We start from the raw sequence: 24,569 nt of genomic DNA on the forward strand, positions 1-24,569 counted from the left end.
AGTACCATTGCCTTGAGAATGTAAAAAGATTTCCCTAAGGCCCCAGGATTCAAATTAGAATCACTCTAACGCCACCACTTAAAAAGCTTATTTTTATGTGTGCAGGTGTTTGCTGTGTGTATGTCTTTGCACCTCATGCACTGCTGGTACCTATAGATTAGAACTCAAGCTACAGGTGGTTTGTGAGTTGTTCAACGTGCTGGAAATTGAACCCAGGTCTTCTGCAAAAGCAGCATGTGCTCAGGTGCTCTTAAGTGCTGATCCATTTCTCCAACCCCAAAGCCTACCCTTTCACAAAATAACAAAACCCAAAAGCTTTTTATGGTCAAGTAAACACCTAGTGCTCTATTATTTTTGAGTCCTTACTAATACTTTATTTAATCATCATATACATATACGGTTGACTTTCTTGAAAACAAATTTTGGTAAGGGAGAATTATAACATTTATAAATGCATCTGAGGGCTACCATAACAACCTATCACTCCCCCCAAAAGGAATATTCTTCAAAATTATAAAAGTTTTCATCACTAATATAGGTTTCAAAGATCTGTCAAAATGGTTACACACCAATTTTTTAAATGTGGTAAGTGAAAAGCATCAACTATACAGAAATATCCATTCAAGGAATACTGACTTATTTATAATCACAAGGAAGCCTAAGGCACCTGGATTAGCTATTTGACTAAATAGCTCTATTAAATCAAAATATGTTTCAAAAATACATACTCATACATAAGTGTATATATAGTGTGTATGTATATGTGTATTTACGCATATGTTCCTTGGCTAGTTTTTTCCTAAATCTCATGATTTGTGTGGCTTAGCATGACAAAATCATTGCCCGATACAGGTTCTTTTTCCAGAACACAAATGGATCAATGTAAAAGGATCAGTGCAGACATAGGCAGGTTTAAGAAAGAAAATTTACATTACATTTTCTGGATGGGGATATGGCTCAACTATTAAGAGTGCTTACTTAGAATGGATGAGACCCTGGACCACTTTAAAAAACATAAACAGTACCAACAACAAAAACACCTCTATTTAATGACAAATTATTGAAATAGGTAGACTATATTCTTTCTCTAACAGGTATCTTATGTAATCAAACCTCCCTCCCACTTACTTTGACAACTTTCTAAGAGTTTGAATGACTGCATCTGAATAGCAACCACCCACTTACTGATAATAACATAGGAAGTGCTCAGAACTCTAAATGTACAATCCAATATCTCTAGGCTAAAGGCTCTTTGGCTTGCCATGGAGGGCAATGCTACTTTAAGATATCCTGTGATCATAAAAGAAAATGAGGGCATGGATTATCTGGAAGTTACTTTTCTGCTATGGGGGAAAAGACTCCTCCCAATCATTATGATTGCTTCAGTGTGAGATGAAGTTGCTGTGAGAAAGCTAGTTTCAACATGACTTCCAAAGACGAGAAAGTACAGAAGCAGCAATGCCAGGGCTGCATATAATGAGTATGAAATCAAAATTCAAAAATAATATGGAGCTGGAGAGGCTTGTTTGAACAATGTTCCACAGAGATAAGACCTGCCATCCAATGAAAGCTCTTGTCTTCTAAGCATGTCATGGCTCCTAAAAATATTACTATATTAGTTACTTCAAAAGAACTATTCAAGTTAAAGTATTTGAATAGACACCATACCATGGCTTTTTTTTTTTTTTTTTTCTTAAAGAATATTATTGTCAAAGATCTCAACTCCTGTTTAAAATCAGGACAGAAAGCCTCTCCTTTCAGATAAGGGCTTTCATACATTTAGCTTGAAGAGACAGATAACATACTGTATGCTGAACAAGTTAGACAACTTTTCAGTGAAAATTTAGAACTGATCAATCCATATCAACTATTAAAGCCTTAGAAATGGTTACACCTCTAGTATGGAATGAATGAACACACACACACACCCCAAAATTTGAACTCATTAAGCTAAAATTTGATGCCACTGTTCTAACTTAAACTTAACATCATTACATTTTCATTTTAAACAAGTTTAACATTGTGAAATAAGTATGTGCATGTAACAGCTTTAAAGTGCACCTGAAAATTTTTATTTTTCTCTACAAAGGTTTTAATTTTTTAATGATCTGTACTTATTATTTATGTGTATGGAAGGAGAGGGGTATGTGAGTGCCCAGAGAGGCCAGAAGAAGGCAACAAAGCTCTGGAGTATGGATTTACAGGGATGTGTGAGCCACCTGATGTAGGTGCTGCAAACTGAACTGAGAAGGAGCAGCAAGCATCCCTAACAGTTGAGCCATCTCTACTGCCCTGATTACCATTTATAACAAGAGATTCTGAAATGTCTGTAGCTCCAAAGGCAAATTTTCTATTACAATTCACACCAATTTGCAATGGAAAAGTAAACACTTAGCATTGCCACAAAGCCTCTGCTCTGTTACAAGAAAGATCTAGGGCTGGGGATGTAACACAGCACTGTGCTCAATGAGAGAGGTTCTATACCTGGCACCACCAAAGCTAAATAAAGATACAAGTGTGGTAGTTATTGTTTGGACACTGTTTACCCTTGTAAGGCAAAGATCAACTGCAAATGTTTTTACACTGACAGCTGCAAAGTCCAAGTAAAAATCTGGGAGTACAACTCAGATTTTGATCTAAGGAGAACTTAAGAATTAACTTCTCATTTATGAAGCATTTCATTAAAAATAAAAAATGTTATTATAAAATGTCATAAAGAAACCAATTAATATTTATAATTAAACTATGACTTAAAACCTCAGTCTAAGGGGAAGGAGAGTATTACCTGACCACACTACTTAGAAGAGGAATTTGTGAATGTGGGTTGAGAGTTTTTTAAGTGATGCAGTAAAGTACTCAATTTTAAACTCCAAGTTATGATAAAGTGGACTCAACTGGGAAAGTCTGGCAGAGTGAAGAACTCCCCACGTCCACGCTGAAGAACAAGCAGCAGCAGTAGCTCCAACTACACTTAGGAGATGACTTTGCTGACATAGTTCTGTCTATGCAACACACAAAGGGCTTCTTTTGTGGGAGCTGCATCACGTTTCCCTACACCACCACATAGCACCCTAGAAGGGCACAGAAAAGATTCGAGCTTACTATTAAAGGCCAATAACCACATCTTTTTCTGTTTGATTCATACTATGATTTTGAACTATTAACCAATGATCACCAGCAAACATGCTTGATCATTAAATTAGAATAGCAGATGTAACTAAAATCAACAGCTAAGGTAATCATTTTATCAAAACCCTAGTGCTAAAAACAAAACAAAAAGATGTAAGAAATATTTTCCACAACCATAAAAGTACAAATATCATAGACAATCTTTTTCTCTCTCGCACCCTCTCTGATTGTGAAGTCCCCCCCCCCCATAGCCCAAGCTAGCCTAGAACTCACAATGTAGCTGATGCTGCCCTCAAACTCATGATGATCCTGTCTCAGCCTCCATGCCAGGATTCCAGGGATGAGGCAACATGCCTACTCTAATTTGCTTTTAAAGATGTGCAACACTGCAGAGTATAGATCCACCATAATCTGTTCCAACCATTTCCTTAGTTTAGGAACTTGGGCTATTTTTTTTTTTTTTTTTAATTACAACCACAAAAAATATCACAAGCCAAGTGTGGTAGTGTGGTGGAGTACAATTATAAACTTAGTGCTGATTAGTTAAGTAAGGACTGCCATGAATTTGAGACCAGACTAGACATCAGAGTGAGCACTAAGCCAGCTAAGGCTATGTATAGTAAGCCTATTTCAAACACAAAAAGAACAAAACCAAAATAAAAAACCAAACCAAACCAAACCAAAACAATAAGAAAACATTAAAATAAGCAATTATGTGTATTTCCTGAAAAGGAAGCATTCTAAACATCTCTACATCCCTAAACTACTTAAAATTAAGCAAATTATTAAAGGAAGTTAAAAATGTACTTTGCTTCTGCCAAAGTCCTCCAACATCATATAAGGAGTTCATAATTTCAAAATGACACTTGAGTATTTACTGATGTTGCATGGTTCTGTTTGTTTAGCTTTTGTAAGGGCTCTGGCAAAGTATTTTATTGAGTAGCACCTGAAAGACTATGTATAGTTACTATCTGCTATATCTTCTCAAAGGTGTTTCTACCTACCTCCAATAAGACTGAAAAATCTATACTTTCCCACAAGTTAAGAAGCACAAAGAGCAAAACATTGTTTACACAAGCATGGCTAAAAACACTCTTATAGCTTCTGTAGGTACACAGAAAACTATCTGTTACCAGATAAGGAAGACAAAGGTTACATAAGACTGCATTATGACATAATAGAATAAAATACTCTGCTGGAGAGGGGACAATCAATGAAAATATACTTGTATACCAATAGGTGCCACTAAGAAAACTTAGGGAGTTTTCTTCTAACCCTAGATACTGAATCACAATTAACTCCCCTAGCCACAATGCAAATCAATGTTCAGATACTTTATATAATATCAAAAATAACTGTGTTCAATTAATGATACCTTTGGTTTAGAATGGAGGGTTGTTCTACGTTCCATCCGCTTCCATTTCCAGTGAGCATGGTAACTTGTTTGGTCAATTTATTTGAAATATCTTCACACTTGTTCATAAGTCTTATAACTACATCCCTTTCTTGAATTAGCGTTTTACAATTCCATATTAAATCTTCAGATAGGCCATTGATTCTGGACATCTTTGTAAACTATGACATAAAAAGAAAAATAGTTTAACAGTTCAAATCTATCAGAAAGTCATTTCTTGTCTACTTACCTAATTAATTTATTTAAGGTTTCAAGCCATGACCCAGACTAGCCTCTAAACTGTACCTTCTCATTTCTGCCTCCCAAACACTAGGTAGCTAGCAGAAGTGCACAACCATGATGGTCAGCCAAATGATTTGAGGGTGAAAAGTTTGTAAAACCTTATTACTGAAGTGCTGAGTAAACTGGCTTCTCATACCCACATCTGAATTCCTAAGTGCTTCACTCTGCTACTGCCACTTCTAACATAGTATGTCTCCTTCTACACAAAATACATAATGTCCATCCAATTCATCACTCCGATACTGGCAGCAACTGTTTCCTAACCGCTAATTTCCCCAGAAGCATAGCTTCACCCCTATTAGTAAAGATAATAGCAAAATGTACTATGGGTCTAAACTCACTTCTATTTTTGTCACTTTCTGTGCCTACTGAATATTACAATTAACCTTAAGATGTTTCTATCAAAGTACAACCCTACAAGTTTCAAAAACTTACTTATTGTTCAACATATAATACTATTATTTGTTTGTTTGCTTGCTTGCTTTTGAGGCAGGCTTTTATTATATTACTTTGGCTTGGAGCTCATAGAGATCTGCCTGCCTCTGCCTCCTTAGTGATAACATTAAAGGCATGCATCACAACACAGGCTATTATTTACTTTTAAATTGAGATTATTAATTAGAAAAGTATCACAAATCAAAAGATAATTTTGTGGATCTAAGCATATATGTCAGTGGTAGAGCATTTGCCAACGTATGAAAGACCCTGGGCTTGATCACAAGTAGTACACACACAAGCTAATTATGACTAATTTAATAATTACATAAAGCTCTTTAAAACCAACTCTAATCTAATTTAAATGATTCTGTGTGAAATTTTAAAGAATGCTTCCACAGAAGCCCTGAATCAAATTTTTTCCTACAGAAAGCTGAAAACCTACACCCTGAATGAATTTTCTTGTGCAAAGAATGAAAAAGCTTATAAGCAACTTGAAAGCCTGCTGAGAAGAAAGAAAAGCATCACAGTCCAGACCTGAAGGGAGAAAGCTAACACACAGCCATCTGCTGGTTTAAGAACAGCTGGCAGGAGACAAATTCTCTAATTTGCAGGATTTTTTTTTTTTTTTTTTTGTTAAAACAGGTCTCACAATAGCTGGCTGGCCTATAACTCACTATATAGACCTCGTGACCTTTAACAGAGATCAGCCTACCTCTGGCTCCCCAGTGGAGGGATTAATGACATGTACCACCATGCCCACTATGTCATAAAACAGAACTATGAAACACTGATAGATTTGTTCCTAACTTTAAAAATATTTTATTATATGTGTATGAGTGTTTGGCCTTCGCACATGTGCCTTTCATGTGTTCAATCCCACAGAGAACAGAAAATGGTGTCATATAACCCGGGACTGGAATTACAGACAGTGGTAAGCTTCCACATGAATACTGGGAATCAAAACTGGATCTTCTACAAGAGCAGCGAGTGTTCTTAAACACGGAGATGTCTAACTGAGGCCCCAATGTCTGTATATTACATTTCTATGAGGACAAGACTCACAGTCATTAGGTGACCCCCTTGCCCTCTTGAAGCATTCAGGGGGAAATTAACTGTAACCAGTAAGGGAAGAGATTCTATTGGAATTCTCCATTAAAGTATCAATTTGTAAATGGAATAAAAGGTTGTGGAGAAAAAAAATTGCCCTCTGCATATATATGTTATAGTTGTATGACTTGGTCATACTAGAAATCAACTTGGTCAACTAGAAATCAAGAAGGAACACACAATGTATGCAAAAAATACAAGATGCATTTTATTCAACAACTCATTAAATCTGGATCCATAAAATTTGTGATGTCATAAAGCTGCATAAAAATCCAAAGTCTATGCTTTTTTTTTTCAATGTAAACATATCTCCCATCAAATAACGTTAAGACCTGAAGCCAAGAGATGGGGAGTTTGATTCTCAGCACCCACATCAAGTTAATTCACAAGCACCTATAACTCTAGCTCCAGAGTACCCAACACCCTCTTCTGAACTCTGCAAGCACCCTTACACATGTACAAACATAGACATAAGTGCATGCACATAGAAAAAAAGGTAAATATTTTTTAAAGCTCAAAACAAGTGATATTCTTTTTGTTAAACTATAAATTGAGCATGGGCTACATGAGACCCTACACATACTTTCAATCCCTGTGGCCAAAGCAAAAAGATCAAGAACTTGATGTCAAGCTAGGCCACACAGCCTTGTCTCAAAAAGTAAAAGTTAAAATAAAAGGGATTCATGAGATGGCTCAGCAGTTACGAGCACTCCCTGGTTATTTTCCCAAAGGACCCACAGGAGACACTTGGCATGTCACAATTGGAACTCCACATCCAGGGAATCCAACATCCTCTCTTCTGGCACACATATGGTGCACAAACATACATGTAGACGGAACCATATGCATAAAAGAATTTAGCCCCCCAAAAAAGTTTAATTAAAATAAATACCCTTAATTGTTTTTTTTTAAAAGAAACATTGTTAAGGACCAAAGCTGTGTTATAACAGTCTACGTACTAGAAAAGTGAGGTGACTGTAATTCTTGGTGTGAAAATGCTTAACTCTAGTTCCGAGTATAAAAATATAAAAAACAGAGCAAAATGGCATTTATAATGCAGAAGAGTTGAAGAAAAGAACAAAAGCCAACAGTTAAAACAACTACTGGAGATTTTTAAACACAAAATTAAGCAAGATAAAGTCACCCTATAAACAGAATTTTTAGTAAACCTAGGTTACATACAGATAAGCATAGAAAATATGACATGGAATGTAAAAATGAAAAAAAAATGACCTAAACCATCTTGAGTGGGGCGTATCTTTGGTAGAATTTTAGTTAGATAAACTACATTTTTCATTCCAACTTTACACAAATAAAATCACCTTTAAAATCAGTATTCGGGAAAATAAAGAAAGCATACAATTGCTCCCCAATAGCTACATGCAAAAAGGTTATTAACATGCCACTGATTAGCATCTCTCGTTAAAACCCGAAGGAGCATCCCAAGAACTTTTGTCTCTGAATGGTGGAGTATGAGGGTAGGAACCTCTGCACAAGAACAAGCATGAGGCCCTGAGTTTGAGGCCTAGTACTGAAAAGAGAAGGAAATGAATGGTAGGCTGGAGAACTGAAGTACCTCTCTCCTGCCACAGTGTGTCGCTCTTGCAAAACACTTTTAAATTTTTATAAGAGGAGGAAAACTGTTTAAAGGCAAATTTCTAGAATTACTTAATTCCTAGTTAAGAAGCAGCTTAAGGACATCCTTACTCATTATTACATATACCTGGCAGCAGCCTACAAACTACTCAGAACACATCTGCAATTTAAGTACAAGTTTATCAAACTTGAACAAATTAGAACAAAGCCCCAGTAGGGTAATCTTAAAAATCAACGAAGCCACTCTATCTCAAAGAAAAAATAACCATTCCAATGTTTTTTAAGTGGCATGCAGATGGGCATTTTATAGAGTCAAACAAGGGAAAGCCAGGCACTGGTTGGTTCTGTGACTCACTAGGAGACAAAGCAAATCACTGGACAGAAGCTGAGCCTGCGCAGGCAATGTTAAATTACATCTACACTGAACACACAGCATTCATAAAGGAGATACAGATCTGAAGATATGACATAAAAATTCATGAGGCAAGCTATTCACAAATATACTACACAGAGCAGTATAAATACACATGCTTTTGAACAAAGTATTTTATTTATTTTGAGACAGGGTCTCCTATAGACCAAGATGACCTAAAATTTGTTCAAGAACCCTGAACTTCTGATTCTCCCGTTTCTAGATTATAATTATAGATGTAAGCAACCATGCCTGATTTATTTGGTGCTGTGGGTTGAACCCTGGGCTTCATATGTGCTGGGCAAGCCCTATTGATTTATTTGGTGCTGTGGATTGAACCCTGGGCTTCATATGTGCTGGGCAAGCCCTATTGATTTATTTGGTGCTGTGGGTTGAACCCCGGGCTTCATATGTGCTGGGCAAGCCCTATGACAACCAAGTTATAGTTCCAGCCCCCATAAAGACATATTCTAATATGCACATAAGAGTGCAATTAAAAATACAATATGGACATAATAGTACCCTTACTCTATTTTATATTAGGCTAGCAGACCAAAATTCATCAAGTAATTAGTGGACTGATGATATCAAATGTGAACTTTGCCAATAAAAATTCCATTTTTGCCACTTTAACAATACTGATTTTTTTTATTAAACTAATGCCATTTTTGGCATTGCCACATTTTAAAGGCTGCTAGACTCAATGCTATAGTTTCTTCATATTAGCATGTTAAAGTATTACTATTCTAAAACAGCAGCAACAAAAAGGAAATTTAACATCATTAAAAGCACAATCAATACAAGGAAAAAGAAAGGAATGAATATAAATACTCCCAATGTATATCTTTTGAGTAACCTTTTTTTCCCCCTTAAATAAAATTAAAGTGATTAGAATTGAAAGCATTTTAACTTAAGGAGGAAAAGAAGGGAGAGAAATCCTCTGGAAAGAAAATTAGAGCAATACAGAAAACGTCAGGACTTGAATCATTGTGATATATTATTAAATGGCCAGTATTTAACAAATGCTATATAGTATGTGAATCAGATTTACATTACATTATATATCAAAGGCTTTAAAGAACCCATGCTTTAGAACTTTTCAAAATTTGGTTTAAAGTTTTCACATTCAAGTTGCATTTTGGATGAACCATTTATGAATTTACAGTGTATATTCAAACACTGTTAACCTGTCTTATAATCTTTAAGACTAAACTTCAACATCCATTTTAGGGACTGAAGGGCTTAAAAAAGACTTTCCTAAATCTGTAATATCTTGTAAATTCAATAACCTTTATGTAACACAATTTTAAAACTCTACCTGCCACAGCAATTTCTGAATGCAGCAGGTATCAAAATACAGGTGTGTGTGGGAATAATACCTTTGCTATTGTTTCCTTGAACACTGGATAAATTATCACACTAACAAAAAGGGAGTAAATTATGTATATTTTATAGAAATGAGCATATTAACTTTCCCATTGATAATTTTACTAATATAATAAATTACTTTATAGTCACATTCAAAATGCTGGTCCTAGAAAGTAGAAGCTAAAAGCTCTAAGGAAATTAAAATTTTAGGTTTAGAGATTTACTTGTCTATTAATTTACAAAAGTTTATTTAGACACTTTGCTCAGAACAACAAAACTCTGTACTTGGTGAATTATACTGTCTACTTTTCAGGTACTTTTTCAATATTTCATAAAATGTTCAACAATAAGATGGACAAACAATATACTCTTTATGTTCCATTTCTGGAAGGGAAAAGAAGTCAAGAGACTTAAGTAAGTAGTGCATAATCTCCAAATTCATGTCAAGACTGATATAAACTCTGCCAACTAATTAAGGAATATGTCTTCTCTGTGTTGAGTTGCTGAGCCTTTTTTTTTTTTTTTTTTTTTTAAACATCTGGCACATATACCTTGGCAAACTATATAATCTGCTTTTATTATAAGCTATCTGGGCAAGTAGATACAATGACTATACAACCTAGCACAGATAACTGCATCCCTTATTAAATAAATTAGAATCCTAACAAGCCTGAGCAACCCAACCCCATAATACCACAGAAGGGAGGCTATTAAAGATTAAAAGAAAAATAAAAAGGGAGAAAAGAAGAACGAGAAAGCCCTTCAGCAAATACCTCAATAAATAATCACTCAGGCAAAGTCAAACAAGTTTTGAAAGGGATCTGCTTTGACAGATGTTCTCTGGAAAAGCATACGCTTGGGGCAAAATGAAAAGTTTTTGTCTGGGTGTGTGTGTGTGTGTATGTGTATGTGCGTATGTGCGCGTGTGTGTCAGACACAGAGAGAGAGACAGAGAAAGAGATTGAGTTTAAAGTTGAATTGAACTAATGTTTTCTATATGCTGAAATACTTTAAGTAAAAACAAAAAAGGCTTTTAAAAACTGCTGTGTAGAAATCTCCTTGATCAAGGTCACTCATGCTCATTTAGATTGTTACTCGTACGGAATTAGTCACAAATGCATGCATCTCCACTCCACTGCCCAAGGACTAAAACTCTGAAACCTCCACAAAGCAAGAGCCGCCTTGTCTCTCACAGTCATAAACACCGTCCATATTGCTTTGCTTGGAGGGCCTACACACAACTCATGAATAAAGCCCCACACTCTCACAAAAGTTGAGGTAAAATCTAAAGCACAAAAGAGTATACACAGGAATATATGATTTGACAACTGTTGAGATTCATAAACCCAACAGGTATTTTAGAAAACCTCGCTCACAGGAAGTCAAGCACCACAAAATGATCATGCAAAGTGTACTCACCAGAGCTCATGCCCTTCTTTCTCCTACATTTGAATCCTATGCTTCCACAACTTTGCTATTTTTCCAATTAAAAATGCTGCAGCCTGCTATACTCCATCAAATGGTCACGTTGTTTAACCAGGAGAAACATGTTAGAAACTGAGCTGTCACATTTAGAAGAAAAAGAAAACAAACATCTGCTTCTTTGTGGGAAAGCATGAAGCACTTAGGCCGGCATGTGGGCCATGGAATGCCTCTGGCCGCTGCTACTGCTCTTCCTTCAAGCGTTGCACTCAAATGTCTCCCACATTCTTGCCTTCTGCATGGAGTCTCAGCAGTAACAGATCAGAACTGGCTAGCAAACAACTCCTTCCTGAAAGTAAGCTCTAATTTCTTCTTCTGCAGTCAAATGAACCAAGTTTCTATGCAAAAGGATGAGTGACAGCATTTCCAGCCAATCAGCTTGGGTTTTTTCAGGAAAATCACCCCTTAATTCATTCAAAATTAGGTCATATGACACTATTTGAAATACTATTGGCTTACAATGAAAGTAATGTTTGACTCTACACAGGATAAGGCCACCCATCTATGCCTCCCTGGGCTGAAGACACTCTGACTATAAACGGTACTGTAAATACACACACACACACACACACACACACACAGACACACACACACACACACACACGCCTTACCAGAGCTTCCCAATTATTAAAGGGCCGGAGTTCTGTTATCCTCTGAGCCTTTTTCTGAGAACACTGAGGGATTAAAGTCAGTTCAGCAATTGAAGCGTCTTGAAGGAAGTGGAGAATTTTGCCTTTATAGCCATCCTCCATCACTTCTTCACCACTGCTATAGTCCTCATCCAGTGAGCTCCCCGCATCAGAGCCTGAGTCGCACTCAGAGTCTTCTATGGCTTTCTTAGGGTTAAATACATTTTTCTTACGTTTCTTATTAAAGCCATTTTGTGGTTTCATAGACATTTTCTGTTTCATTTTTGTTTTAGTTGCACTTTTAGAATAATTTTGATTCTTTGCAACTTCTTTTCCATTTGTAACCTCACTTTGTGAAGTACCCTGCATATCTGTGTACAAAAAAATACAAAAGTTGTAACTAACTTAGAAAAATATAAATTAAGACTTCATATAAGGTGAGAAAAGTATACAAACATTACATTTCCTTGTGAACAAACACTGAAGAATTCAACCTCAACTTACTGACAATACTTGACAAACCTAAGAGCAATATGAAACAATGTGAAGATACCAATAAGCTAGAATGATTTACTTCCAAACTAGATAATAACTTCCTTTTAAACATAAAGTGGCTTTCTATCCAAGGTCCCAGGATACAAACGACAGCACCACATGCACAAACTGCCCCCAAAAGCATACAGGAGCCCAGGGCTCCTTGCACCCTGACGAAGCAGCAGCGTTACTGTACCCACGATCATTTAAGCATTATTTAAATACATTACTTCAAAGTGCCATTACTCTATATTTCACTGACTTCCAAGCTTCCTGAGAATGAAGGCACAGTTTTTCTTACATTATTTTTCCCGGGCCTTCTGTATCTGTGAGTTCCAAATTTATGGATCCAACAAGTCTTAAAAGTACATTAGAAAAAGAGTTGAACCTATATTGGACCTGCACTGAACATACATATTTTCAACATTCTCCTGTACATAAGATTAAAAAAAACTTGCACAGAATTTATGTCATATCGGATCCTGTAAGTAATCTCAAGATGATTTGAAGCATATGGGAAAAACATGTAGGTCATATGCAAATATCATGCCACTTCACATAAGGGAATTGAGTGCCGGAGTGCCAGTTGATTTGTGGTATCAGAGTAGTTCCTGATCAAACTCCACAGATAATAAAAGGTGAGTGTACTTTATTTTTATTTTCTATTTATTCAAAGAGCTTCCGGAATTATTATATGTTTATGCTTTTGCCCAGGTAAAAACTTAATTAGATTAAAAAAAAGAAAGAAAACCAAAGTCATTGTGCTATACATTAGAAGCCATCTTTACAATTATGAAATGCTGAGTCTATTTCATTCTTGGTTTTAAATATCACTAAATATGTACAACCCAACTTTGTGTCACTAACTCTCTCTTCCACAACTTTCTGTAATTCAGAGCTCCATATGCATTAAGGGACTTCCTCCAGGGTGATATCTCAAGTTGTTAAGGCCAGTGCTTTCCAAATTCACGCAAGTGCAGGCTAATTAATATGCAATCAATTGCAAGACACCCTGACATGTCAAAATGTAAACAAGACAACACAACTTAAAGGTTGCCTTAAGTATCAGGAAAGATTGTATAAGAAAAAGTCATGTACTGTTTTGATTTTTATTATAGTGAAGAATAGGTCAAAATAGTCAGGATTCATCCTTTAAAACATTTTACATCGTTTCTCCCAGAATCACTTACAAGTCCATAACTGATAGGCTCTGCTCTTCTACAATAAGACATAGGGCTGAGGAAGGTATGCACACTGCCCACTGATTACCTTGACCCTCTGTAAACACTCTGAGAGACTCCAAGGCTTCTGTATACATCCACTCATGCTCCTTGAGTACTTCTCTTAGTTCCTGAAATCAAGTTGTTTTTCTGTTAAAAATGTGAAATTGGCAATATACAAAAATGTTTATATGCTTCCTGTCTAATTTTACTTCACAAATACAGGGAAGTGTGACATTTTTTCCTAGTTCACATTAAAGAACTTTAAGCACTAGAGAGCTAAAACAGGTATATCATTATAAAGCTAGATATTTATAAACTGCCAACTTCAACCTTTGTTGTTGTTTCTTTGAAATAGGGATTATGTAGCCAGAGATGGCCTTGAACTCCTGCCTACTGAGATTATGAATTATTTATTTCATTACCCCACTGGTGAAAAACATGTTAATTCATTTTTTCTGTAAGACAAGATCTCATGTATTCCAGGCTAGCCTCCAACTTGTTATGTAGTCAAAGATATCATTGAACTTCAGATTCTCCCGCCCCACATCCCGGGTGCTTGGATAACAGGCATGCATCAATATTCACAGCATGTATATTGTCAAGGCTGGGTATAAATGGCAAGTGTGCTCTACCATCTGTGTTATTCCCCAGCTGAAAAACATGCACATGTAACACATATAAAGAACAAGCATTAACAAGACTGTACATTGAGTTCACCAGAATTCAGATGGATTGCCTGAGCACAAAATGGAACACATCCATGACAATATAAATATTTTCCAATTATTCATTGGAAAAGTATGAGCTCTGGGGATTGGCGAGATGGCTCAGCAGTTCAGAACATTGACTGTTCTTCCAGAGGACACAGGTTCAATCCTAGCACCCACATGGCAGCTCACAACTGTCTCTACCTCCTGTTCCAAGGGGTCCAACACCCTCATACAGACATTCATGTAGACAAAACACCAGTGTACAGAAAATAAAAATAAAGTTATAAAAAAATAAGTATGTGCTCTAATATGTAGTAATGAGCTAGTACAGAGGCCCCTTTAATGCACCAGCATGCTTGAAATATTAGTGACGCTAGATATTTTCATATTAACTAGGGAGAACAACCTTTTCTTTAAAATAATTTACTTATGTTTTGCCTGCATGTATATGTCTGCATGAGTGTGTCAGTTCCTTTGGAACTGGACTTACAGACAGTTGTGAGCTGCCATGTGGGTGCTGGGAATTGAACCCTGGTCCTCTGGAAGAGCAGACAATGTTCTTAACTATGGAGCCATCTCTCCAGTCCCCAAGAGATCAATCTTTATAGAGCATGAAGACATTGAAATCAGCAATTTAAATTTCTTATGCAAAAGTTCAAGAGTGAGAATATAATAGAGATAGGAAACCCTTCTGCACTTAAGGATTCACAATTTTACTACAATTATCTTGGTTATGGTTTCATTTATAAGGCTGACACCACAATTAGTGAACACAGTAAATAATTAGGGTCATTAGCAGGTAGTTAACTAATCAGAGTTTGCACATAGTTTAACTCAAACATTATTTTGTAATAAAAACATGTAGCATACACCAAATTTTTGAACAATTTTACTCTTCTTACCTTTTTATCAAAATTTGGAAATTCCTTTTGCAGTTTTAATACAATGCTTTCCTGCTTCTCCCAGCTGCTGCTACCTTCTGCAGACTCACTTGACTCCTCTCCCTGTGGGGTGGTGAGAGGGGGAAGAGGAAAACAGACAAGATCATCAAGTCTTCTCTGTTCTCCTTTATCTGTGGTATCTAGAAATTGAGCTGCTATAGTTCTCTTTTAATAGCCAAAGAAGAAATAACTAATTGTGACTGTTAAGATAACACTCTATAAAAGACAGGTGCTAATTAAGTTCTATGAGGGCATAAAAGCTATGGGAATGTTCAGACCCCATCCACACAAGGCCAGGGTTGGGTCACCAACGATATAAAAGCAAACTGTAAGCACTGACAGTAGAAAGAAGCAAACCGTGTATCTCATGACTAAAAGTGATGCAGCGGGCTGGAGTATAGTGAGCTTCACAGCTTACAAGTCTCTACTCAGAAGCAGCAGATAAATAGGATTTTGAGCAGAGGAACAATAGCATTTAGACAAAATATTTCAATATCCTCAGAAATTAAATTCCTACAACAGCTTTACTTAGCATTAATAACCCTAAACATACTCATACTACCCGAGAAACAAAGCTGATAGAACATTAAGGAACTGAAACATTGTGTCCTATGAAGACAAGCACTTCAAAGACTACAGATGAGACATACACAGCAAAACAACAAGACAAAATAAACAGGAGGTTTTCCACAACACATTCCTAAAGCTCAGTCATCCCAGAGGGTATGTGTTCATGTGGGTGCACATGTGTGTAGGATCACGGTTCAGGTTGATGGCAGTGCTCTCCCTAGGCACTCCATTCCTTTGTTCACACAGGTACTCCCACTGAACCTGGAGTTCACCAATGGCTTGACAGGCTGGACGCCAAGCTCCAAACATTAGCCTGTTTCTGAGTCCTGCTACTTACTGGGCTAATACAGGCACACCACTGCACACAGCTTTTTATGTTGGTGCCAGGGATCAATATTCAGGCTCTCATGCTTTTGTGGCAAGCATTAGTGCTGTACCAACTTAGCTATTTTCTCAGACCCTCTCAGTTCATCTATTTTAAAAGGTTTGCATTAGGCCAGGCATGTTGGCATATGCCTTTAATCCCAGCACTTGGAAGGGAGAGACAGTCAGATCTCTGAGTTCAACCTAGTCTACAGAGGGAGTTCCTGGACAGCCAAGGCTACATAGAGAAACTGTCTCGGATATCCAAAAACCAAATTGTATTACTTTTATTTGTTTGTAGTGTACCTAAGTGTGATTGTCTATGGAAGTCAGAAAAGGTTGCCAGATCCTTAGGATGTAGCTGAGAACTGCTCAACATAGGTGCTAGCTAGGAACCAAAGTTGGTTCTCTAAAAGATTATAGCAGTTTATAGCTTCCTGTGCTATAAACTGAACCATCTCTTGAGACAGGGTCTTGTATAACATAGGTCTGCCTTGAACTTGTTATACAACCAGGATGGCCTTGAAGTCCTGATTATCCTATCTACACCTCCCAAATGCTATGGGAATAGGAAAGCCAGCTGCCATAAGTCTGTATTCCTGTTTTGTCTTAAAAGTCTTTCAAAGAAAAATGGAAAAGCAAGCTATGGTGTGAGTGTGAGAGACAGACCCATTAAATAGCAGGCTGAAGTAGAAGGAATACCATGAGTTCGTGGTGACCTTAGACAAACTACAGGGTAAGACTTTCCCAAGAAATACGCACACACGCATCCGCACACGATATCTTGGATAACAAAACAAGAAATAAATGCTACAACTTGGATAAACCTTCAAAGAGATATAATGGTTGTAGTATTGCATTTATAAAAGAAACACCCAGAATATGTAGTTCCAGAGAGGAAGAAGGCAGACTGCTGATTGCCATGGGCCCGAAAATGAAGAAAAGAGGAGACCCTCCTTTTTGTGTGGAGTCATGGAATGGTGAAGCATTTGTAACTAAACAGGCATGGTCACTATGCCCAACACTGGGAATGTCCTAAGTGCAATAAAGTGTCCATACTATAATGGTAATTTTATGCTATGTGAATTTCTCTTCAATAAAATATGGAGCTGGGGTGAATGCAAACTTAACACATGCAAGGCTTTGGATCATATCTCCAGGACCAAACTCTAGCAATGAAAGCACCTTGAAAAACAGGGATCTGAAAGGGTTTTGGAATGAAATATATGAGAGCACAATGAGGCAATCAACATCCCAGGCTGCTATGCCCACTGTTTGTAATTCCTCAAGGGTCCCATTCTTCTTTCAGCCATGGTGGACACTGTTTGCTGAAAAGTCCCCAAGGGGTCAATGCTTACACAGGTACACAAACAGAAGCCACATAAGGAGTCTAAAACCAAATCAGTCTCAGTGGGCCTAGAAGTTATGATTTAGTCCTATGGTTCCAGCACCAGAATACAAACTCACCAATGCCAGAAAGCACACACTAGGCCATGAATCATGAAGCATGGACCACTATGTGGGAAATACTAAGTTATACATTGCCCTTCTCACTCAAACAATAATCCACAATCATGTTCCTGAGGGAACTGCAGAGGCCCAGGCCCAGAACACATATAACAGTTCTTCAATCAGTATTTATAGCACTTTGGGAGGTAGTCTATGGCCACATAAAGGAGACAAAAAACAAACAAAAAAACTTAGCCATCATTTCTAGAACACTGGCTTGATTATTAAAACCATGTAGCAGCATGGTGTAAGATCCTATGATACAGGGTTACTTATGAACTGCAAAAGAAACGGTTACTTAGGTGAACTCTGGTCTGATACCCACATACTCAGCATAGTCTGGCTTTTGGAGGTTTTATTCGTTTTTATCTGATGTGAATGCTGGGTTTTCATCTGCAGCATATATGCACCATATGCATGCAGTTGCAGTACCTCCTGTAACCACAGGAGGGCGTTGGATGTCCTAAGACTGGAGTTTCAGAGGACTGTAAAACACACGTTCAGATTTGAGTCCAGGTCCTCTGGAAATGCAGCCAATGCTCTTAATTCTGAGCCATCTCACTAGCCCTACACTCGTCATACTCTAATTCTGATGCAGCAATTCCCACGCACTTACACGATCCACTCTTGGCTTTTTTAAAGACTGATCGTCATTAGATTCATCCTCTTCATATGCCTCAGAAGAAGAAGATAATTTTCTTTTCCTGGGTCCACCACCTTTTAAAAAAGAAGCACACTCAGATATTCCACAGAAATAAAAAGAATCAATTCAAACCAAAAGTATTATATCAAAATAGCTGTCTTGACAGAGCGGCTATGAATCTGTCTTCTACAGCTACATGAATAGATTAAAGGAAAGACTCTACAATCCTTTCCAAGGGAATCATTATTACACTTCATTTATAAATAACACTGCAGATGCTAAAAATATTCTTTCTTCTAACAAGTAATTCTACAAAATAATATTGAGACTATGTGTTCTCACCAATATCAGACTGTTGAGAAGTGAAAAGGTTCCTTATCAAGCATAAGCATTCAGAACAGTATCACTGATAACAGTAAATTAGGCTTTAGGGAAGGCCTTGTATAAACTATTTTCACTTACTTTCCATAATAAACCTACAAAAGGTTAATATTTTTATTTCACAAATTAGAAGGAATGAAGACACGTTTTTAATCAATAGTCAAGTACACTTACTCAGAAGTGAGTACATAAATGGCCAACTTTAAAGTTCTAAGTTTAAAACTTCTCTATATGATGGTTACAAGAGAAAATCCTGGTTTCTATAGACTAATGATCATGTTTGTATGAATTCTTAATATGTCCTCCTGGTTCATTTCATAATATACCCTTCTGTATACATAACTTATTTTCAGCATCTACTTTTAAAAAGAAAAGGTAAAACCACCACATCATCACACATATAGTTGGTGGACTTAACTGAGTATTGACAACAGTAATATTTTACTCATAAAAAATCTTCAATATAGATAGCTTAGTATATAGCACACATATGCTTAATTTTTACATTAAAAGAGACTGGAGTTTTCTCTCTGATAAATATCACTTAAGTCTCATTTTTTAATCTCATAACATAAAAAATAGATACATAGTCTATTAAACTCAACAAGTCGAGGCTAGAGATCTTTCAGTGGTTAAGGTCACTGCTACTCTTTCAGAGGGCCTGGCTTCAACTCCAAGCACCCACAAGATGGATCACAGCACCTGTTAGCTGCAGTTCCAGGGAATCTAGTGCCCTCTTCTGACCCATAGGCACCAGGTACACAAGTGTTACAGAGACATACATGCAAGCAAAACACCAATACACAAAAAATAAATCTAAAAAACAAGAACCTTAGAATAAATAACTGAAAACTTTTAAGTTTAAAAACCTTGTTTATTTCCAAGGGTTATACTACCTACAGACTGTACAAAGTCATGATTGGCATAACTATCTAAGATTACTCACAGGCATTTGAAAAGCCTTTTATTAAAAAATAGCTCAAAATATCCTAAATAATGTTCTGTCTTAATGACAGGCTGTATACTGAAGATTAGCTTATCTTCAGCTTAGATAAAGCTGTCACTCTACACAAGAACTCAAAGTTCACTCTACTAAAAATGAGGATGTCTGACATGACTGCCTTGTTCATCCCATCATTTAGAAAAGAAAGTTATTTAAATAACAAGAAAGTCCCAATTTCTTGTTTCCTTGTAATTTGCCACTTAACACTTAAGTGACATATAAGAACCAGGAAAAGATAAAAGGAACAAACCCAGAGGTTAGGTTCAGTGTAGCTGAAAAATTCACCAAGGGAGGCGTGGGTATCTGATTTCTTTAAAAAATCTTCAGTGCCTAAAGTGCTGCCTAGTAGTAGAACAGTAATAATAACAATACTTGTTAAATTAATACATCAATTGAAATGTTACTTAAGACAAAAAGGTAAAGATTAGTGTATACAACCGTGGTTATTTTTACAGCCTGTTTCAATAGAAAGATTAAAAACAAAGCATAAAAGAAAATGTATAAAATTTTCAAAGTCATTATGCAACTCATTTAACAGCTGAGCCTACTATGCATTTCAGAACTTGTGAAATAAGGAAGTCAACCTGCTCCTGTAGCGTTTCTCTGCCCAGACAGCACTGAGAATTATCATGCACCAGTCATCACAGCGAAATAGCAACAGCTTCCCCAGTTCTTCATAACTGAGGTCGACACTATTACACCCTTCACTGCAAAGCCCAAGACACTGAACAGCTACAAAAATATTCTCAATATTCTATGCACACGGCACCCACATAAAACTGTTCCCTGTCAAAACTCAAGGAAACTGAAGGTATACAGTATTTAACGAGGAGCAAATGGTACCGTACTTAGACTCCTCTCTAGCCAATCCAGTGAGGGAACAGAAATGAGATAGACAACCTTTTGAAAGTGATAGGAAAGATCTGTGGGAACACACCGTATATTTTTAGTATGTATTTTAAGTTTAAAAAAATTAATGTTTCAATAGAAGAATTCACTCAAGAAAATGGACATTCACTGTTGAAATCATAACTTGTACAACTTTTAGTAAAAGAAACACAGAAGTGCATACAACTTAAAAATGAGCATATTTTTGATTAATCAACATAATGTGAAATTTAGCCTAGAGGAATAACTAAAATTTATGTATGATACTTACTTTACTACTATAATAAGTAATAGATACAGTACCAACAGGGAAGAATAAGTAATCCTATAAGGAGACACAAAGGAGTACCATAAAGTCCTTTTTAAATTTAGAAAAACCCAGATGAATTAAAAAGCTATTTGGTTTGTTGTTTTAAATTTTTTACATACATTGGTATTTTGCAACAGACCTAGAGTTAGCTGTGAGTTGCCGTGTGAGTACTGGGAATCAACCTGGGATCCTCTGCAAAATCCCAGCACTAGAAAGGAAGAGGCAAGTGGATCTCTGTGAGTTCAAAGCCAGCCTTGTCTACAGAGAGAGTTCCAGGGCAGAATACAAAGCTACACAGAGAAACCCTGTCTTGAAAAACTTTTATCAATTTATATGCTTTTGTAGTAGGTTTACAGGTTTATATATGTATATCTATATGTATATATGTATAAATTAAAGGAAAATCAAAACTACTGAAAACAACTGAAGATGTTTTCTATTGTAAGCTCCTTCAAATCTATATGGTTTTGTATCAGAAGTCTGAAGCAGCAAAAATATTTACACAATGAAAGAATGCTGACCACCAGCTAGGGTTTTCCACAAGACACTATGTTCTTACTGACTTTGATAGGTTTGTAGACCTTTCAATAAAACCACCATGAAATGAAAAAGACTAGTAAACATGACTTTCAAAAGTTTTTTAATTAATAAAATTTGATCTGCAGAAAAAAAGCAAAATCACCAAACAGCTGTGTTATTTACCTAACCAGAAATAGAAGCTACTAACACCTCACAAAATTGGTATTAAATTTTAAGCAAATAGTAACTGTGGTAACTTAAGGCTAAAACATACCTGCATCACCAAACATCAGCAAGGCAGCAGCGATGGCTCCATCCATAGTGCTTGTTGAGTCAATCAACTAAAAAAAAAGAAAAGACAGATGTTTAAAAAACGAACCCCTCAAAAACCATTTCACAAAGATCTCAGTATTGAGCAAATATAGGAAACATCATCTAAGTGGGCGCATGTGATCGCAGTGGTTAAACCCTATGGTGAATTTTCATTATAAAAGTTTACACTTGTTATTGAAAATTCAAACATATCTTAAACAAACAACAACCCCCCCCCAAAAAAAACAAGAGCACAAATCCACTCTTACTTATTTACTACATTTCATTATCACATAACCCACGAGGAGTCCATCATCACACAGATTCTGTATCCAACAGCCTTTGCACAAAGGCTGCTTAGGAATATTGCATAAAGAGCCCGGCGGTGGTGCCGCTCGCCTTTAATCCCAGCACTCGGAAGGCAGAGGCAGGAGGATCTCTGTGAGTTCAGAACCAACCTGGTCTACAAGAAATAGCTCCAGGACAGCCTCCAAAGCCTCAGAGAGACCCCGTCTCAACCCCCCTCCAAAAAAGAATATGACACGAACCCATGCCACGAGCTGTTTTCCCCCTGATACTCCAGGTTTGGTATACCTTCAGGAGTTGCCATGTTGGTTTTTGCTTTATACACATAAGCACATCTCTTGCCTAAGTAAAATTCAGTCTCATCTCCAGCATAACCACCTTCAATTTTTTAAGTAAGGACCTCACCTCACTTATAGCCAGCAAAACCGGCCTTGCAGCACTGCCTTCCAGATAGCAGGCCTCCACAGTGCCAAGATAAATGGCTATATATTATAACTCAGCACTGAGTTAAGGAGAGATGTTTTTAATCATTACAGCTGCAAATAACTGAAATAAAAGGTATAACCTCAGTAAACTAAACAGATCAATGGGCAAGGGCACAGTGTTCGCCACACAAACTCTTATGACCTGATCTAGCTTCCTAGATCCCACGGTGAAAAGGGAGAACTTATTCAGATAACCTGTGTTCTGAACTGTACAGGTATGCAGTGGTGTGTGTGTGTGTTGCACCATACAAAGTGGTTGAGAATAGATACTGCTCTTGCAGAGTATTCAGGTTCAATTCCCAGCACTCACATGACCACTCACATGACAATTTACATTGGTCCGTGAATCCAGTTCAAGGGGATCCAGCACCCTCCTCCAGTCTCTACCAGTACCAGGCATGCAAGCAGTGCACATGCATACATGCAAGCAAGCATGCATACATAAGTTGAAAAAAAAGTCTTTAAAAAAAAGAAAAACATGATTACAATTTTTTTTTTTAAAGTACAACCTTTAAGAGATCACTGTCACTTCTTTGTGGGAAAAGTTCCTTCAATGTCTGAAGCTTAGCATCTTTAAGATCCTCCAATTCTGAAAGATCTTCCAGTTCTGAAATGTCATTTCTTTGTTTCACAGAAGGAAGATCATGGGACTCTTCATCTTCAGATGGCTCTGAACTACAAACATTATCACAGGAGAAAACACATTCTTAATGTAACCCACTAATGCTTTCTGTCATACTGTCTACATGCAAACACATGACACAAGACAACATTTATAGGAATAATGTAATCAGTACTTGTCAAAGGTAAAGAACTTTTACCATCTTAACATTGTCAGGTATACAATCTATAGTATAAATACAAGTATACAATTAAAAATTTTCCAGATTATTTCGATCACAAAGAAAAAAAAACAACTGATGTATCTATACACATTTATCAATTTCCCACTTCTCCTTCCTAAACTTTTGTTAATGTTCAGCATGCTGGGTGATGCTCTAGTCAGTATGAAACCTACACCAACACGAAGATATAAAATATTTCTGTAAGTAGCTAGGTTATCAGAATTGTAATAAAATAAAATCAGAATCAGAGAGGTACCACTCACTTTCAGGAACAAAACTTCTCAGCAAATAAAGGATTTATTATAAAAGGGGGTTTATTCTTTTTGGGGGGAGGGATAATTTTTTAATTTAAATTTGAAACAAACTTGTTTTACATGTCAATCCCAGTTCCTTCTCCCTCCCATCATCCCCTGTTCCCCCCCACACCAACCCCCATGGGGAGTCTTCAAAGTCTGTCATATCATTTGAAGCAGGGCCTAGGCCCTCCCATGTGTCTAGACTAAGAGTATCCTTCTTGTGTAATGGGCTCCCACAGTCCATTCGTATACTAGGGATAAATACTGATCCACTACCAGAGGCCCCATAGACTGCCCAGTCCTCCTAACTACACATTCAGGGGGTCTGGGTCAGTCCTATACTGGTTTCCCAGCTGTCAGACTGGAGTCCATAAGCTCCACAAAGGCATTTATGCTATAACAACCAGTTCTAATCTTGTTCCTCTCTGCTATGCTTGATGTCTAGAGCAAACTTGACTCACTTATTCTCCAAGCAAATTTCATTGTCAGCTGTTGCTTTTCTAAGGCTAGAGCACACACATGTACTCTCTCTCACCCCTACTTTTTATTTTTCTCCCCATTTCAGATAGAGTAAGATGGTATTAATTGTCAATTTCCTCACTGACATCTCTACAGATGTTCCAAGTTTTCTTGACACTATACATGTAAGAATGAATTGCTGACTTTCATTCTAAAGTTATTTCCCAATCACAACAAAGGCTTTTTCTTGGTAAAAGGTAACTTCATTCTGTCACTTGCTCAGCCAAAAATGGTAAGGAAACTCCTTTCTCTCCCAACCCACAAGATAGCAATTAATATAAACTCTTTCTGTTCTACTTTCAGAGAACGTCTAGAATTTAACCACTTTTCACTTGCACAATTACCAAGTACATTT

General features: G+C 36.9%; 1 protein-coding gene across 1 annotated transcript in view; it reads right to left on the bottom strand.

Annotated features, from left to right (window-relative positions):
* The window catches only part of Smarcad1 (SWI/SNF-related, matrix-associated actin-dependent regulator of chromatin, subfamily a, containing DEAD/H box 1), a 58,255-nt gene that overhangs the window by 19,501 nt on the left and 14,185 nt on the right, over positions 1–24,569 (bottom strand). The window contains exons 4-10 of the mRNA XM_051203181.1: positions 23,064–23,229; positions 21,726–21,792; positions 18,324–18,424; positions 15,227–15,328; positions 13,661–13,742; positions 11,840–12,228; positions 4,505–4,704 (exon numbers count right to left, since the gene is read on the bottom strand). Of these exons, the coding sequence (XP_051059138.1) occupies positions 4,505–4,704; positions 11,840–12,228; positions 13,661–13,742; positions 15,227–15,328; positions 18,324–18,424; positions 21,726–21,792; positions 23,064–23,229 (1,107 nt within the window). The remainder of the gene's footprint in view (positions 1–4,504; positions 4,705–11,839; positions 12,229–13,660; positions 13,743–15,226; positions 15,329–18,323; positions 18,425–21,725; positions 21,793–23,063; positions 23,230–24,569) is intronic.

Source organism: Phodopus roborovskii, unplaced genomic scaffold, assembly GCF_943737965.1.
Source record: "Phodopus roborovskii unplaced genomic scaffold, PHOROB, whole genome shotgun sequence".
Classification (NCBI taxonomy): domain Eukaryota; kingdom Metazoa; phylum Chordata; class Mammalia; order Rodentia; family Cricetidae; genus Phodopus; species Phodopus roborovskii.